Below are 17949 nucleotides of genomic sequence, written 5' to 3' on the forward strand. Positions count from 1 at the left end.
ATCTGAAACCTGTTTTTATTGAAGCAGTGTAAGGTACTTTTTTTCCTTTTGTATCCAGCATAATTATCAAAGAACACTTTGCACGTAAAAAACATCAATTTATTAAAACCAGAGACAGTTTTATGTCTGATCAGTGAACTAAAGCTGGTCATCACAATGCCAGGATTTTACAGCTAGTACATCTCAACTTCTTGCATTTGATTTTTTTTATTTCTGTACTGGAAGAGGAATGCAATCTCCCCCCCACCTCTGCCAATTTATTACTCAGCTTTGAATGAAGCAATTCTTGAACAGAGCTACACTTAAAAAAAAAAAAAAACAACAACAAAACCAGACAAACAGAACAATGATAAAATCTCTTTGGAAGCTATAGAAGAGACCACAGTCACTAAGAGTCAGCTTATTACTTCAAGATACTCTGGCTTCAGAGACTTACCTGCCAATTTCCTTTAGTTCCATAGTACAACTCATTAAAATTTCAGAAGTAAAAAAATGCATTTACATTTGCTAATAAGTTTAAATGCATTTAGGTTTTGTAGTTTGCCAATTGCAAGTTATGGTCAGCTTTTCAGAAGGTGGTGGGTTGTTTTTTTTTTTTCTACTTAAGAACAATTACTTCAAACTAAAACAAATTTGTGTTTGCTCTGTCACTGACCCCTCTCCATCCCTAGTCTCCCCCCACCCCGGCACAGTTTAAGTACCCAACAACAGGCAGCATGAAGGGCATGCTCGTTTAAGACCAAAGCGTGAGAGATCCCAGAACAGCTATTGCAAAGAGAAAATTTTAAGACTGCCCTTGCCTTCAGCCACCCTCCTTGCAGGTGACAGTAGCTGTTTGAACCAGACCTTAAACATGAGTAGGACCCTACTTATCAGCCCAGGCAGAGATCATGGGAAAGTGAAAACTGGTAATATCACTGGAATTGTGCTGTATCTTCCATATTAATTATCTAATTCAATTAGTAGCAGGTAAGAGCTATTTAAGAGTATTTAAAGTTTCCTTTCCACTGTGAATTGCAGTCCAGGAGAAATGGAGACCTGAGTGTCAAGCCCTGAGCTGCCAAGACGCTTTTCACCCAAAAACGTCAAAGCGCTCTGCACATCCACCTTGCCAGCCTCCACTGCCCACCCTTGCAGGACGCCAGGGGAGAAGGGAAGAGACACCACATGCATCTGAAGCAGCAGAACCAAGCAAAGTGTCGTTATCCACGTTGGAATCCAGCCAAGACCCTCTCTTCCTGCCCCTTGGGATTAGCACAGCAGTTGAGAAAGTAAATTCAAAACAGGATTTTCAGAGACTAGGTCAAACTTGCACCTAGCCCAAGTGCAAGCAGTTGCTGCCGGGTGCTCATGGCAGCCCGCATTCCCAGCGACAACCAGGCCCGAAACTGGCTCTGCACCCACATCTAGATGCCCTCAGCAACACAGGAGAGCAGGAGAGAAGTTTCCAGGCATCAGGGCACATAAAACTTATCGCTCCGAGGATATGGTGCCAAGAGCTCAGTCTGGCCAGAGGCAGAAGCTTAACTCTCCAAGAGCGCGTGCAGCACTTTGGCATTTAAAGACGAGGAGGAGTGCAGGGTCACTCCGGGGGCCCCGATATTGGTCTCCCAGCATTCAAATCCACAGGCACATAAGTCTCGCTTGGCTGCTTCCACGGTCAGCGGGGAGGTGTCTGCCAAGAGGAAGGCAAGAGCAGCCAGTTAGTCAGCTAGGCTGCTGCAGGGAGACAGAAACGGGACATCGCACGTTTAAACACATGCCCCCTGGAACAGGGCCAACGCCCTGAAGGTCTGACACACATAAATGAACGCACTGAATCGCCTCTGTCTCACACACTGCAAACCACACTGCCAGGCAGCTCTGCGAGACGCCATCCCATACTTGTGACACAGCTTCACATCCCACTACAGCCCTACGAGGGCTAGCATTGTAACCTTCTGGCTCCCAAACCTGACCCCACTGGCAGGGTCATGTGGAACAGGGGAAAGATGCCCATGGCAAGCAGAAGGTTACTGACCTGGTCTCAGCAGGGTGATGCCACAGCCGCCCCCGCCAGCTCCAGTCAGCTTGCTGTGCAGGCCGTGGGATGCTGTCACCCGGCACAGCCTATCCAGGGAGGGATGGCCAGCTCCAATCACGTTTAAGTGGTGTTGGTTTATATCAAAGAGTTCCTAAAAGCAACCGTACACACAGGAGATGAGCATGCATTGTGACAGAGGCTCTTCACAGCTGTGGTTCCCTTCCCAGCGAGGTGCAGGGGAGCTGCCCTGCTTTCGCAGCCACCTCTACACGGCCATCTCATTTCTGCAGGGAGTTAGGCCACCAGTGTGTCTCAGGGCCCAGCAGCGCTGGGCAGCAAGATCAAAGCCAGAGTCTGAACTCTGCACTGCTCATCTGTCCCTGTCCCCCTCATGACTTGGCGCTGCTGCTGCACACCACAGTGACAGCGGTATAACAGCTTCTAGACCTCCTGAGAAAATCCTGATCACTGCAAGCTGCCAGCAGGCATTTATTTCAGGTGCTAAATCAGAGCTCCCCGATGCCTCCCGACAGCTTCACCTCTCCCCTGTCACACGAGTGTTGAGCAGGAGACTGTGCAAGCCCCCTTGCTGGCCGTGGGAAGGGCACTAAGCCAGCATCTCTCATTCCTGGCTGTCACCCTGCCCTGCTCTGCAATCCATCCAGCATAACTAAATCCAGGGGACTTCTGACACAGCCAAGCCTGAACGGCATTGCTGGAGAGGGGACATGAAATTACCTCCCCCTGTTTGCATTGTGCAGCACTTCTCCCTCCTCGCGGGCAGGCCCTGGGCTGTGAGCCAAAGGGCCTCTCATCAGCACCACGCTGGGAATCTGGCACCCAGCTCAAGTGGGGTCGAGAGGGTCCTCCCTGGGGGGGAAAAGCAGTGCAAACCACTCTCCAAGCAAGGCCGCCCTCCAAGCAGAGCTGCCCAGCTCTGGTGAGCTGCAAGCGCATCTCTATCATGCTGTCCCAGCCAGCCACAGACACCACTGCTCCTGGAGAAAGCTGCCACAGCAGCAAAGTCCAAATGGCCAAGGAATGGAGAACACCTCACAGAGGTGGGGGTCACAGCTTCTCTCCTCCCAGTACTAGAGGTGAGGAGTTAAGGGGCAAAGGGAAGCGCTTGGGCCACCCTCAGAGTGAGCCTGGAGCAGGACAAGGAACTGACACCAGGCCCCCAGGCACTGCAGTGCCCTTCCAGCTCATCAGCACCATCAGCAGAGAAAGTTCATTCTCAACAAGGCTGGTCTGACACCCTGACCTGATCATTTCCCAGGCGTGTGGCAGCTGTTCCTATCACTATCCCAGAGGGTGTCACAAGCAGGGAGCCAGCTGAGATGGGAGCAGTCCCAGAGAGGTTCCCTAACAGGAACCCTGTGGCTCCCTCCACCAGCAAACGCCACCAAGTGCTTCCCTGCCTGTGGCAAGCCAGGAAGAACGCTGCACACAGGGAGCAGCGGGAGCCATGCTACAGCATGGCAGGTGTCAGTCACATCACCTTCCCTCAGCTCCACACAGGTCTCCTGCCAACACTATGCAGAAATAATCCCTCTTCCCCCCTCCATTTCTGTACCCCAGAGCATTCCTGTACTGCCTTTAAACAGATGTGGGGAGGCGAATTAGCCAGTCACATGCAGAGCGCATATATCACAAGTTCTGTGCTGGGTTGGACAGACGTCCATCTAGAGCCCTCTTTATATGCCTGAGTGAGGGCACAGCACTGCCTATGATGATCCAAGACACCTGTCATCTCCTGATCCAAAATCTGCCAGGAATTGGATGACAGCTTATGACACAGTAGACTAGTTCGATGGTTCAAATACACTGCTGTCCAGAACTGCACATTTCAGAAACAGCCAAATATATATATATATATGCTGCATATAATCAACTGTGCCTCTGTGGGCTCTTCAAGCACAAGACAAAAAAACAGATTCAAGACAGAAAGCTGCTCACTGCAGTGCTGCTTCCCAGGCATTGTATACAAGGCTGTTTTGACATCTTTCACGTGAGGATCTCGAAGCACACTTCAAATTAGCCCTCCTCTTCCCTGTCCCCCAACGTTTCCGACAGCCTGAGCAATACGGCATTAAGGTGGAGAAGAATTGTCTGAAGTTGTGCCGCAGACAGCCTCCAGATCTCTCCCAGCTGATGCCAGCTCAGCCCTCATTAGGGTCAGCCCACCCTGATGGGTACAGAAACCCACCACTCCCTTGGTGCAAAGGGAGCAGAAGGACTTTGCTATGAATCCCATGGAAGACCCTCCCGTGCTTGCTGCAGCCTCAGGAGCAGCTCACCCACAAGCAGTGAGGTGCAACAGCCTGAAGCAAAGAGAAGGCTGTACGAAGCATCTGCTAACAGAGTGGCCCTACGCTGCTGCCACGGATTGAGCTGGGACAGCAGCTCCCTGTCCCACCCCAGAGGCCTCTCCTGCACCTCTGCAGCATGCCACAGCTGTGGAGGGGACAACCAACCAGCAAGAGCAAGGACAAACAGAAGTCCTCACAGGAGAACCAAAGGGAGGGAGCCAGGTGCCAACAAGGAACTGCACTGCCGGTACCAAATGGTTCTCGATCGTCCAAGTCACTTGGCATCCAGAGCCAGGCCAGGTTTGCCTCAGCTGGGACACTGCCGCGCATCCTTACCCCACAGTTGCACGAATCTGTATTACAGCGCACTCAGCACTGCAAAGAACTTCTTCCACTTGGAAGCGCGTTTCTACCCACCACAGCAGCCTCTCCTACTTTGAACAACGCCAAGACAAACACAGATCTTTGTATGCACCTCATGCATCAATGTCAGGTCAGCTCTGGGCACAACTCTGTTATTCTCTGGAGCCAGGATGAGCACAGAGCAATGGGAGCTGGCTCGTAACCAGTCCATCACAAACCAGTGGCTGCTGGGCTCTCTGCTCTTCGCTCCAGCCTTGGCAGTGACAAAGCAGCTGCTTCACAGGCAGTGACTGCCAGAACGAGCATGCCTGGCCTGTGGCACAGGGAGGCAGCATCTTGGCCTGAACTCACGCCATGTTTCTTAGTGAAGGGAAACAAAACCTCCAGAGCTACAGGTCCACAAAGCACCAGACCCGCTCCCTCCCTCCCTGTGCACTGCTGTGGAGAGACACCAGCAACGTTTTCTCTCCCTTGGCTCCAGGAAGGGCATTAAAAGCAGCGCACACAGACCATGGTTTCACTGAGAACTGAACATTTCCTGCTATCAATTTTTTTCTTAGACTTAATGTTCTTTAAATGACGTTTTGATGTTCAACAGTAACAGTGTCTAAGAATACTGGCGAACAAGCCCCTTACCTCCAGCACAGGGTAATACTCTGGTGATGGATTTTCAGGCATCGCTTCCAGAACACTTTGGCACTCCTGAGAAATTGCATCAATGGAGTCCAGCACCGGGTTCATTATGGCAGGGAACTGAGAACGGGGGAAGGCAAGACATGAGAAGAGTGCTTGCTAGTCTTCCAATACCACTGTGATGAACCCAGCCCCAGCCCCTTTGAGCTAAACTATTCCTCACACCATTTGGGGCTATTCATTCACAGAAAAAGCCACTGCAGAGCAGGGCAAGGGTAAGTTGCTCCCACCTGCAGAAAACGGAAGAGGAGAGGGAAACAGGCCAGAGGAAGGAACTATTCTTTTCGTGGTTGCACACTGGTGATTTTTGTGGCAAGCCCTGTTAATACTGGAGAAAGGGAGGAGGTGAGCTGAAGCCCTGTTCCCAGAGCAGCTGGGATAGCAACAGATAGGAATGCAGCGATGACAGGAGGGATCTCCCAAGAGATCCCTGCAAGACCTGCAGTCCCCCATGAGGAGATCTGGGCTTGTGAGGGTTATCTCCCCACCCTGCACCAGCATGCATTTCCATCCCCATGACCACACAGGTGCTGCACCTTCAGGATCTTCTGCTTAGCACCAGCCACCAGGACCTTGGTGCTTCGAGGGACTTTTGTGTTGGTCAGCAAGATCTTCAGCATTGGCACCCTGGAAGCAACAAGAGATCTCCTTGCCTCTTTCCTTCACAGTCCCCCAGAAGCTCCCAAGGCCCAGAGAGCTACAATTTGCTCTGCCTCAAAAGACCTATTTGAGCAAGACACCCAAGATAAGGAGTCCCATTAGTTTTAAAAAAGTTAAGCAGGTGCTTAAGTGCTGGCTGGGTTCAGGCTTGTTCTTCTTGGATACAAGGAACAACTGTACTAGCGCTATAAATAGGACTGTAATGTATTTACTGAAATCCATGTTTTTCAAGCAAATTTTTCCTTTGAAATACTATCTATGAGACTAGCCAGCAGTAGCCATTAACTGCTAATAGAGCAATTTCATGCACTGTGAAAGATTTTAATGGAGTCAGATTATACTTCATTGGCAGGAGGCAGAGGGAACAGGCAGGACCTGGATTTGTCTCTGTAGCTTGGTTTTCACACACTCTTAGCACCAGGTAAGCAAAAAAGTTCCCCCTCCCCACAATGTCATTTTCTGCCAGGAGCAGATCCGTTCCTGCTGCCCATAATGCCATGAAATTAATATTGATCCTTTGTGCTGTGTTCATCTAATGTCAGATAATGACCAAACATTTCATTGTTCCCATCTACCCCAAACCAAGACAACACTCAAGCTACCCACACCTACAGCAAAACCTGGCTACAGAGCCCTTCCGTCACACTGTTAGTGATCCCCCATCAATCTCATGCCCTACAACATCCACCCAATGCCTCTTTGGCATATTCCACCCACCATATGTAAGTGTTATTTTTAAACTCGAATATTACCTCTTTAATGGTGTGATTTTTCCTGATTGGTATCTCAGGGCTCCACCTAAAGTAAAATACATGCATTGTCTCAGTACACAGCAAGCAGAGGGATAACACAGTGTCGTAAGAGACAGAAGGTCTTTCATCTTTAGAACCTCACCCAGAGCATATGACAGTAATTGCAAGAAACACTAACTAAATGAACCATGTTCTCAGACAGCATGAATCTGCCTAACCCTGCTGACTTAATGAGAGGGTCTGGCCGGACATAGTTAACCCAGTGCCTTTCCCTTTGCTCTCCTCTACTCTGGGATCACATTAGATATTTTTTAAAAGGCAAAGACTTTGGCCACCATTAAATCTTTACTGAAAAAAAAAAAAAAAAAAAAAAAAAAAAAAAAAAAAAAAAAAGAGAGAATCAAGCAGTGATGCCTTGGGGCAGAGCCAAGCATACAGGTTTCAGACTGGACTGAACGTGTGCACTCACGTCAGCAGCTGTCCTTCAGCATGGAATTTCATTGTCCAGAAGGAATGTCTCACTTGGCTCCTACTTACACAGAGGCACTGCAATTAGGTCTCATTAGAAAGATTATTAAAAGTCTCCAAGGACACTTCCAAAACACTTGGAAGTCTCTGTTAATTGAAACTAAATGACAGCTGTCCAACTGCATTTTCTACTGCATTATCCTTGGGACAGGATTAGGTTTCTTTGTTCATGCCAGAATGTTTAAGTATCAGTTATTTGCAGCAGGGGCTCTGCTCTACAGCACCTGCCTGGGGGACGATCTCTGGTGTTACTGCAGCCAGTCCCCAACACCCCAGCTGGCTCCAGTCCCAGCTCACAGATGGGGCAAACCAAGACAGGGATCGAGTCCCTCTACTCAGGTCAAAATGGGGACCTGAATTTGGGAGTTTCTGGTCCCTTTGCTCTATGTACCTCAGCACAGTGAGGCAACCTGCTCTGTTCAGCGACCTGCAGCAACCCCAACCAAGCCTTATCGTCTGCAGAATTGCAGCTTCTGGGAAACTGGTGAGCAGATGCCACAGCTGATGTGCAGTCTGCAGTGGAGAATGGAAACACTCTCCTCAGCACCCATATTCAGTGCCAGGGAGCAGCAAGCACACACACATACCCCAGGTACCAACAGCATTATCCACACCCGACGGATTGCCATGGATCACCCGTTCCCCTTGGAAGGCCCAGCTGTTAATCAAAGTCAGCTCTTCTTCTGTCCACCTGAAAGGCAAGAAAATTACTCCAATACACAACCAAAATCAGCACACGCAGAGTGACAGAGAGAAGCATCAGAAGCCACAGGAGATACAAAAGCGGCAGGAACCATACAAGGTACCCAGTTGCTGTAGGAAGAGCCCCAGCACTGCACATCCCCTCTGTGCACTGCACTCTTTCAGTGGAGAGTGGGCACCGCTGTGTACAGCGCCTAACTGGCCCTCGGCACTTCTCTGCATGGCAACACGTAGAAACACATTCAGCCCTGTGAGGGGAACTGGCACTGCTCCTCGGACTGAAACAGCATGGAGGGTACAACCACTACCCAGTGCTCCTGCTGCAGGCCAGCAGCGAGGGAGGGAACAGATTCAGGGAGAAGATCCTAGCCCTGGCCTAGAGAAGATCAAATTTAACTGAATGCAAGTCCAGACCCATTCCCACCTCCCCGACACTGTGTGTTACCACACATCTTGGCCTGAAATCCTGCTCACCAACAGGCAGGATGATGTATTTGTAGATGCAGAAGGCACCATGTGAGAAAAGCATAGTAAAAGTTGCATTTCACACGTGCAAATACAGCCTCTAATTGCCAGCCACTCAGCTGCAGAAACCGCACAAACTGGGTCAGAAGTAAATCAGTTCTAACCACACCACCTCTAGCAAAGAACTTTCATTTTTAGGGATTAACTCCAAACACTTCCAAGCTGCACCGGGTGCTGGCATTTAGAGCACAGAAGGGAACCAAATGCAGATCCAGAAGGTGTTATGCTAAAAACACAAACCCAGATCTTTGTTGTCTTAAAAGCAGCCACATAAATTGGTAAGTGCTTTGAGAGTTTAAATGCTAGCACAAAGAGTTTGGTGCTGGTCAGACTCAGCAAGGGTTGAGACCCCCAAGTGAACATGCTAATTAATGGGCTGTAGCAATACAAAAAGCAAACGCAGAGCTGCCAGTTACAAAGCAATTCACAGAATGGTCAGGGTTGGAAGGGACCTCTGGAGATGATCTAGTCCAACTGTCTAGTCTAATTGCTGGCTGCAACTTGACTGCAATTCCACCACAGCGATTTCTCTCCCAGCACCTCTCAACACGCCACTGCTTTGGGCCTGCAAGGCATGCACCCATGCACCCACCCTCAGAACTCACCAGTCTATTTCAAACCCACTCACTTCCACACTGAAGGACTCTCTCAAACCCTGTCACTGCAAGGGAAGCTCAACACCCACAGGGAGCCAGCCAGCCCTCCCCCTCCTTGCTGTAACAAATTTAGACTGGCACAGGCACACAAATACACATCTCTGATCCTCCCCTGCCACACCGCTCGGATTGCTCTGCGGTCCAGACACACAGCGCCTGTTCCAAGCCACCGTTCAAATGGCCTAATGTATGGTAGCATCAGATACCCCAGCATCGGGGATGCTCCACAGAGATCAGAGCTGGTGCTTGGTGCAGCGAGAACGTGCATTCGACAGGTTTTTAGAATACGGGGCCCAGAACAGGTATTACGTGATGGAGCAGAGGCACAAACATGGATTTTTGGAAAGCATCACATAGTCTTATATGAAATAACGAGAATGGTCACTGACCACTACTAAGGCAAGACAGAAGGTCGGAGAGCTACCTGGAAGCTGCTTCCTTTAACTCCCCCGCTTCCCTGGGCCTCAGCTGAATGTCTTTATCCATCTCCACACACCTTTCATTTCACTTGCCAATATTTAATCTGTGAAGCATTCAGAAAAACAGCTCACACCGCCGCTACTCAAAATAGAAGCGCAGTTTGCTGTAAACCACTTGTTTTTAATCCTCTTTGAGAGGCTGCGATTCTTCTCTACACAGGAGTCATTATATCACGCTGTTCTTTTCTTGCGACGTTAAGCAAAAACCTTCTGAAGTCTGACACCCCCATCTCTCACTTACCCTCTGCATGCCAGCTGGAAGAAAAAAAAAAAAGTTACACTGTATTCAAGCTGAAGCTAAGAAGTACGAGCAGGGAATGAAGACATCCTCACTGCTCATTGCCTGGTTTGGAACTGGCCTTTTATTTCTCGTGCTGTGTGACTATTTGGGAGATTTGCCTGAGCAGGGTGTACAAACTGCTCCACTCCAAGAACGTGCTTCTGGGTCAGGCTGCAAAACCAGGTTTTGCAGCAGAACAGAGCTACCCCCTCTTGCTGTCTCACTTTTAGACCCCCACAAAAACCACAGAAGCCAGCCATAAAAGGTTGCACCTGGCACGAAGCACACAATAGAGGGTTCTGCTGCTCCAGCTGTGATACGCATCTTTAAGCAGAGCAAACCAGTTTTTCAAGACTGAACTCCACAGGAAAGCAACCCAATGGCAGGAGGAAAGAAACTCCCTTTCACCAGCCACTGATAAAGGGGAAGCTCAGGCAGGAGATCAGCAGGAAATGTACCACACGCAGAAAAAAAAAATCATCATGAAAATGCACAAACCCCAGAAAGGATCAACTCCTTGAGGACTCAAAGCAAAAACTGGAAGATGCTCAGGGACAGAGAGGAAATAGAGGTTAAAAAAAAATGCCACATCAGAGTGTGTGTGGTTTTTTTGCTTGGCAAAATAAAGCGCTTTTTTTTTTTTTAAAAAAAAAATATATCTGTCTTACACTAGACAAGCGAAAGGGTGGAAGTTTTATGAAGTCTCTGCATCCAGTTGCTTTTACCAGGAGAAGCAAATTGTAAACACATGATTCACAGGTCAGAGCCCTGCGACAGGGCATGTCTCTGCTGCTGGGAACACACGGCAGCGATAGGAGAGGAACGGAAAGGAGCTGGGCTCAGAGGGCTGCTGCTGCGGCCATAGCCCAGGAGTCGGCTAGAGAGATCAAGAGAGGTGCCAGTACTAGAATTTCTGCAGCTAGAAGGAAAGACAGAGAGCACAGCAGAGCCGCCCCAGGCCATGCAATCAAAGCAGGGACACTTCCTCAGTGCGTTACCTGGCTGTGGACTCTCCCTCCTTCAGAGGGCATGAGATGGCTCCGCACACTGTCAGCAGGGCCGCTGCCAAGCAAACAGCATAGGCGGCACTTGAACCCAGCCCAGCTCCCGTGGGCAGCTCAGACCACACCAGTATGTCCACGCTCGGAACATCTCTGAAACACAAACATACAGGATCTAACACAACGACCTTGAATTCCGTCTTGAGACAACATTTCAAAGGCAAAAGATGCCAATTAGGACTGATCGCAGGAAAAGCTAGCCAAAATCTGGCAACATCAGCACATGCATACGCATCGCATCAGAGGCACACGGGCTTCACGAGTGCTCAGTTAGCACAGCTGAGTAGCCTTGCTAAGCTATTGTACTAGAACAAAGCCTTGCTGAATTGGATCTATGATTAGCACAGCTTGTCAAGCTGCTAGCAGGGGCACTTAGTAACCAAATACTTGAGCAGCACCATAAAGAGACCCTTCAAAGATTGTTGTAAACACGATTTTAAATGTATTTCTAAATGAAGCATAAATATCCCAAATCCATAATTGCAGTTACATCCCACTGGAGCGACAAGCTGATGGGGAAGATTAAAGATGCACATATCTGTGCCCACGTGCCCCTTTTCTCCACCAAATGCATCTGGGTTGTGTTACAGACCCCAGTATCAAACCCAGGACCTTTTCACTGGCTGGTGAGTGACACGGACTACGAACTGATGGTTTTGGAGCAGGTTGATGACAGCCCCAGTGCTATCACCAAGCAACTCAGAGACTGCAAAGCAAAACACAATGCAGCTACACATGGTAATTCTTTAACCTTTGATTTCTTTGCTATGAATATTGAAATCAGGTTCTACTTTGTTTTAAATAGCAAGCAGCGCTGTATGCAACATCACCCCGAGCACCTGTCCAGTAACTTACACTGGCATCATCAACAGTATTGGTCAAGTTTAGAAACATGAACAGCTCTGAGCTGTGTTTACCCCAAGTTCTCCTATTTTTAGGGAGATTCAGCCCACAGGAGCAATCAGACTTAGCTCAGACAATGAATTCACAGCTCATTTCTGCAGCAGTTCTCCTAACCTGAGCCAGGATAAAATGAGCTGTCTGCTGGAGGGAGGGATGTCTGTGCCTGCTTCTGTTGACTGTGCAGGAACAGCAGGATGAACTGCTTCAACTTAAGCACCTCAAAGCCGGATGCCTAAATGAGAGCAGATGATTCCCAGCCCACCTCCTTGGGGCACCCCACCCACCAAACAGCTCAGCTCTGAAGAGTGTCTTCTGAGGCACTCAGAACCTAAATAAAGTGAGATTCCTTGTAATTTCTTATTTTGCCTCAAAGATTTCATTTCTTCCTGTGACCTTGTAGAAGCAATTAATGGTGAACAACACTCAAGATAACATATTTATTTTGGGGCAGGAAGATAGCCTTACCCATACTTAGCCGAAATAGCCAGGCACATATAAAGAAAGGCAAGAGTAGCAAGGCTCTCGGGAGCTGAGGCTCCAGCAGCGATTCCAGCAAACTCTTTCAGTGTATCCAGCTGTTCTACGCTGGGGGACTTAGATTCATCAAAGTCAGCTATGGAAGCAAGCAGGGAAAAATTGAACACTTAGAAACCAGGAAACTGTTAAACTTGAAAGTAGTATATAGAAGAACAACATCTCCTGTTACAGTGGGCAGAAACAGACTGAGCCAATTTCAGATTTCACCTACAAACCTTCTACCTAAGGATTCATGATAAAATAAAAGCAAAATCTCCACTAGTCACTCCGAAAACCCAGTGTTTCTACATTTCACACCTAAGTTGTATTATAGCAACTGCCTCCTTGCCTACACTTCCCAGTGCACCCATCCATCACCAGAAGGGATATTCTGATGTGTTTCACACAAGTCTGGACTCCAAATGGCCAGGAGCAGGCAGAGCATAAGAGAACTTTTGGTCAGTACCAAGAGAGGTTACCAATGCTCCGACTCAGCAGACTTTGTTCTGTCTTCTGCTAAGCAAACGGTGCTCATGAGGATCACAAGAGTTAATGCCAGCTGCTCTGGAGGGAAACAGCACAACCATCAGTCAGGGACCGCACCCAGCATAAGATGCTGCAAAAGTTCCAGTGAGGGCTGGCAAAGGGGCAGGAAAACAGGCCCTGTATCCCTGCCATCCCCAAGAGCTCTCAACTCAGACCAGATTTGGTAATACACCTGGATGTGGTCCCCGGCTGGCTCCTGTATGTATTACAGCACTGCCTGAGACACAGCAGTACTAGAACAAGCCCTTAGGAACCTGAACCAGGAGGACACAGCCAGGGCAAGGGCCACTCTCGGGTCCCAGAGCATCAGGCAGGTCACAAGAGGCAGAGGGAGGGAGCGTGCGTGCCTGAGCCGGCAGCGTGCAGGGACTCAGTAGTGAAACACACACTGCGCGTGGTCAGAGGCAAGGCCGAGCGACGCTCTGCAGGGGCAACAACCAACGCTGCGGGGTTCCAGCGGGGTACCCACAGGGGCCCCAGCGCAGCCAGAGGGCACCGAGCAGGCCCGGGAGCCCCACGGACACAGGGGCAGCGGCTTCCTCCTCCCAGCGCTTGCCTGCAAACCCCCTCCGCAGGGCCTGCAGGCGGGGGGTCTCCCAGCTCCTCACGACGCCGACGCCGGGCAGGCGGACGCGGACCCGGCCCTCACCGCAGGGCCGCAGGCGGAGGAAGGTCCTCAGGTCCAGCGCCACAGCCAAGGCCACCTACGGGCAAGGAGGAGCGGCGTCAGGGGAGCTGAGGGGAGCCGGGCCGGAGCCAGGGGAGCCGGGCTGGAGCCCCGGGAGCCGGCGGCAGGCTCCTTACCTTGCCGTGCACCACGGCGTGCTCCCCATGGAGGATCACCTTCCCCGGGGCGGACAGCAGCAGGCTCCGGTCCCACATCGCCCGCAAAGCCGCCACCGCCGCCTCAGCCGCCTAACTCCAACCACGCGGACTGACAGCCCCGCTCGCCAATGGGAGCCGAGCTCTGCCCCACCCTCCTTACCCTCGAACCAATAGTCGGGATCCTTGCGAGGGCGGGACATCGGAAAGGCCAATGGGAAGGCGGCGGTGCGGAGTGGTGCGGCGCTGGGGTGACAGCGAGCGGGGGCGAAGGGAGGGACGGTGGCCGCCGAGGGTCAGGGGGAGGCGGCGGCGGCTACGGCGGCCGGGAGGGATGTTGCGGCGGGCGGCAGGCAGGGGGCTGCGGGGGCTGCTGGCGGCGGGGCGGCGGTGGCAGCACAGCGGGGCGGGCAGGTAGGTGAGCGCCGGGATGGGCCGGGGGCCCGGCGGGGTAGGCCCGGCGGGGGAGGGCCCGGTGCTTCCTCTCACGACCTGTGCCCCCACAGCCCCGACGGCGCCCCCTCCGCCCGCGGCCCCCGCAGCGACCGGGCCCCGAAGATCTACACGAGGACGGGAGACGCAGGTAGCGCCCGGGGGCGGCGAGGGGGGGACCTCGGGGCAGAGCCCGGCCCGACCCCCGTGGCTCCGCTGGCCGGTCCCGGCCTCTGAGCGCCGCCCCCGGGCCCTTCCCAAAGGCTTCTCCAGCACCTTCACCGGCGAGCGGAGGCCGAAGGGCGACCAGATCTTCGAGGCCCTGGGAGCCACGGATGAGCTGAGCTCGGCCATCGGGTAACCCCCTGTCCCCGCAGCCCGGCCCGCCGCGGAGGCCCAGCCGTGGCCTGCCATGGTCTGCGGGAGCCTTGGCCCCGGGCAGGCCGCACCGCTCCCCCCCCCTCCCCGTGCCCAAGGGCCTGGGGATACACCCCAGCCCCCTGCTGCGGGGGGTCTTGGGGCAGCACCTCTGTTCAGAACCGCGCTCCCAGCACCCATCAGGATATGCTGTGCCCGGGTTTCTCTGGAGGGTGGCACTGACAGCCAGGAGTGGCCAAATTTCCTTAGGAAAAACACATATACAATCATGGTCATTTTTTAATTTCCAGCTAACTCTTCTTTTCTTCTTTTTTTTTTTTTTTAACATAGGCTTGCTGGTGAATTTAGTAGTGAAAAGGGCCACACGTTTGTTGAGCAGCTTCACAAAGTGAGTATTAATGATAATCCTCACCCATTGTAGTCACATCTGTGCTATTGAAATGTATTCTTAAACTCTTAACATTTAGACACAATGTTCCTGCTGACACGCAGGAATTTAATAAATTTAGTATTGAAATAAATATTTAAGACTCTGACCCTTGATTGCACTCTTAAATAAATTTCTTTAACCAAGAAGTAAACTGGTAGAACAGGTAATTAGTTTGGGGCAGACAAACATATCACTAGGTTTATTCAGACCTGTTACTATACATGGTTATGGACACAAGTCTTGTCCCATAGCCTCAGATTTGAAGTCGGGGCAAAGTAACCACGTGGGCACAAAGGCGGGTGATGTGTTCCACTGTGGCAGTCTGTGAATTTTGGTAATTAGCTGTGCTGTGCACAAGAATGCAGAAGGAGCTATAATCAGAGATTTTAAAAAGCTTTACCAGATAGTCTCTTTAAGTATCCCGGACTATGGAGAGATGCCCATTTTGGAAGTGGACGTGACATCAAGCCAGCACTGTCTGCAGCTGTTTGTCACTGCTTTTCTTCCAGAGGTTACTGGTTTGGTGTCCTACCAGCAAAGGGATTATGTGAGCACTCCACAGCCTGCTTTCTGCAAAGTCAGCCAGGGTGGTTTAATGTGCCAGTGAAAACAAGTACATGTGCTAATCTGGCTTCTCATAAAGCAATTAGGGAGCACTTATCTGATCCCCCCTGCCAGCAGGCTGGGGGATGATGAACAACAAGGGTAGGATCTTCTTTAATCAGCACAACCAGCTGTCGCCTCCCAGATCTTGCTGCAGTTCTACGGGAGCATCAAAGGCTGGTTAATGAAAGCGCTTCTTATTTTTGTCCTGATTGCCACATCTAGGTCCAGTGTATGCTGCAGGATGTGGGCTCCAACATCGCGACACCTCTCTCCTCAGCCAGAGGGGCTCATTTAAGTAAGCCCCACAGTATCTTTCCTGGGATAACATTTCTTGAATCACAGCTGTCTTTCTAGACTGGCAATGGGGAGGTTGTTCCAGTATGTGGTAGGTAGAGCTACCCGAGGGCTGCTCCGCAGTGCGTGTCTGGGTGCTGAATGAAGTCACGCATGGCCCCACAGGCTGCTGCGTTCCTGTGACTCAAGCGATACAAGCTGGTCTGAGGTGCTGCCCCAACGCTGACACCCATCCTCAGCTGCTGAATGGGGAGCCAGCCCTGCTGTAGCAGGATTTTTTTGGGATGCTTCCTTAGGGCTTACTGATCCAAGAAATATGACAGCAGACCAAATCAATTCTGCATTTCTTTTAGTTGATTCCTCTTTTCCCTCTGTAGAACGAACGTATTTTAGTGAGAAGCCGGTTCTGGAGCTGGAGCAGTGGATTGACAGTTACTCTGAGCAGCTTCCTCCACTCAGAGCTTTCATCTTGCCAGTAGGTACTGCTTATGCCTTTCACTGACTAGGGAAGGCTCTCTTTGTTGGGGTGAATCTGCTCTACCACTTGCTGTGGGAAAGCAGGTTCTGAGACCGTTATTTGCATGGACAAACAGCAAAAGAAAAACAGAGAGAAGGACCCAGTTGAGTTAAATTTCCCCATCCTACTGCATTCAGATACCTCTTCCCAGTTGCCTAGCCATAACACAGGGCTCAGTTGTACGCCTGTGTGAGATGTGATAAGCTTTGCTGCAGTTACACAATAAGGTGGATGGCTGTATCTGTTGTTAGCAGACATTGATGCGCTGTTTCATTGTTGTTTCAGTCAGGAGGTAAAAGCAGTGCTGCTCTCCATTTTTCCCGAGCTGTCTGCCGCAGAGCTGAAAGGTGGTGAGTGTTGGCTGTAGTGTAACAGAATAAAATTGATAAAAGGTGATCAGAATGCTGCAATGATAGCAAGTTGTTGCAGTCAGAGCAATCAACCGTAGCTGTATTGCACTCAGCTAGAGCTCGAGTTGAGCTTTGTATGTTTGTATTAGTCAAATTCCAGGAGTGCAGTCAGCAAAAACCAAGTCTCTCTTCCCTCCCCTGAACTGGGTCATTCCAGCTAAGAACTTCAGAAAGAACAGACAGGTTTACACTGAGATGCATCTACGTGTTCAGCTCCTATCTGGTTTGCTAAATGTATTTTGTAGGCTAGCACACATGGAAGCAGGGGCACTGGCAGGGAAGCTTGTAGTGGCTTAAGATGTTACTGCCCGCACCTACCTTGTCTCACTTCTCTGTTGGAGATGAAAACTCCCCTGGTAAGGTCCATAGAAGCCAACTCTTGCCTGCTCGTTATGTAAATCACTTCCACGGAAAGTCTCTTGTCTTAGCCTGAACCTGCTCATCAGCAGTTCTAAGTTGCTGGGGATTCTTTACTGCAGCTGCTGATGTGCAGGAAGATGTTTTTGTGGATGTGCTCTGCTGTGAGAATCGCTACTCTGACAAGATACACTGGAGCAGCGTGATCTTAAAAAAAACTAATCACAGTCAGTGTTTTCTTGTCAAAAGAAAGCTAGAAAGAGCTGTATACCAGTCAGGAGGCAAGGAACAGCTCTGTGCCCTCAACAAAAGGGTCCCTGTTTACCTGCAGAAAAGTACCATTATCCTGCAAACTACTCCTATTGTTGAGTGATAGCCACTAATGAGTATCCTTTAGAGGAGGGGAGCCATTATAAAAATTAGTTGCATCATTTAGCCACCGCACATTCCCCTTGGGGAAGTAAACAGCGTTCACACCTGCTGTGGAGAGTTAGAATGGGGACTTCAGGTGAGGTTGCGGTGTGAAGGTTGGTGCTCCAGTGCATCGCAGTCCTTTGTGCATTCAAGAACTACAAAGCTAAATACACTAATTTTTTTCTTTTTCTAGCGTGGTTCCTTTAGTACAAGCAGGAGAAGCAGATCCAAACGTGGCCAAATATTTAAACAGGTAAAAAAAACCCCAAACAACCAAATCCCAAAGCCTT

At 50.4% G+C, this 17949-nt stretch overlaps 2 protein-coding genes across 13 annotated transcripts in view; one reads left to right on the forward strand and one right to left on the reverse strand.

The window, feature by feature from the left end:
• MVK (mevalonate kinase) lies at positions 1-13973 on the reverse strand. 2 transcript variants are annotated; one of them, XM_080373818.1, is made up of 10 exons: positions 13804-13973; positions 13556-13703; positions 12403-12550; positions 10972-11127; positions 7919-8022; positions 6804-6849; positions 5928-6018; positions 5335-5451; positions 2021-2174; positions 1-1675 (listed from the first exon to the last, which is right to left on the reverse strand). In XM_080373818.1, exons 1-10 carry the CDS (start codon positions 13879-13881, stop codon positions 1524-1526), a joined length of 1194 nt encoding a protein of 397 aa, XP_080229944.1. In that variant the 5' UTR covers positions 13882-13973; the 3' UTR covers positions 1-1523. The 2 variants fall into 2 exon arrangements, with proteins under 2 accessions (XP_080229944.1, XP_080229945.1); XM_080373819.1 differs by having other exon boundaries at positions 1586-1719; positions 13804-13925.
• MMAB (metabolism of cobalamin associated B) overlaps positions 13953-17949 on the forward strand; it is a gene marked incomplete at its 5' end in the record, with an annotated part of 10909 nt that continues 6912 nt past the window's right edge. Inside the window, 8 exons of one of the 11 annotated variants that reach the window (XM_080374007.1) lie at positions 13953-14239; positions 14328-14404; positions 14517-14610; positions 14962-15019; positions 15890-15962; positions 16339-16436; positions 16764-16828; positions 17853-17912. In XM_080374007.1, coding sequence (XP_080230133.1) covers positions 13953-14239; positions 14328-14404; positions 14517-14610; positions 14962-15019; positions 15890-15962; positions 16339-16436; positions 16764-16828; positions 17853-17912 — 812 coding nt within the window. Of the gene's footprint in view, positions 14240-14327; positions 14611-14961; positions 15020-15889; positions 15963-16338; positions 16441-16763; positions 16829-17852; positions 17913-17949 lie in introns of those variants that run through there. The other 10 variants (XM_080374010.1, XM_080374005.1, XR_013925776.1 and 7 more) reach the window with 10 other exon arrangements.

Source organism: Falco punctatus (genome assembly GCF_963210335.1).
Source record: "Falco punctatus genome assembly, chromosome: 1".
Lineage (NCBI taxonomy): Eukaryota > Metazoa > Chordata > Aves > Falconiformes > Falconidae > Falco > Falco punctatus.

Excerpts from the sequence above, each read along its gene's own strand:
- MVK (XM_080373818.1), bottom strand. The coding sequence starts at position 13,881 with ATGTGGGACCGGAGCCTGCTGCTGTCCGCCCCGGGGAAGGTGATCCTC. Across the intron at positions 12,551-13,555 it reads CCTGCGGAGGGGGTTTGCAG|CTGACTTTGATGAATCTAAG; the intron begins GCAAGCGCTGGG and ends TTGCTTCCATAG. Across the intron at positions 11,128-12,402 it reads GCTATTTCGGCTAAGTATGG|AGATGTTCCGAGCGTGGACA; the intron begins GTAAGGCTATCT and ends TTTGTGTTTCAG.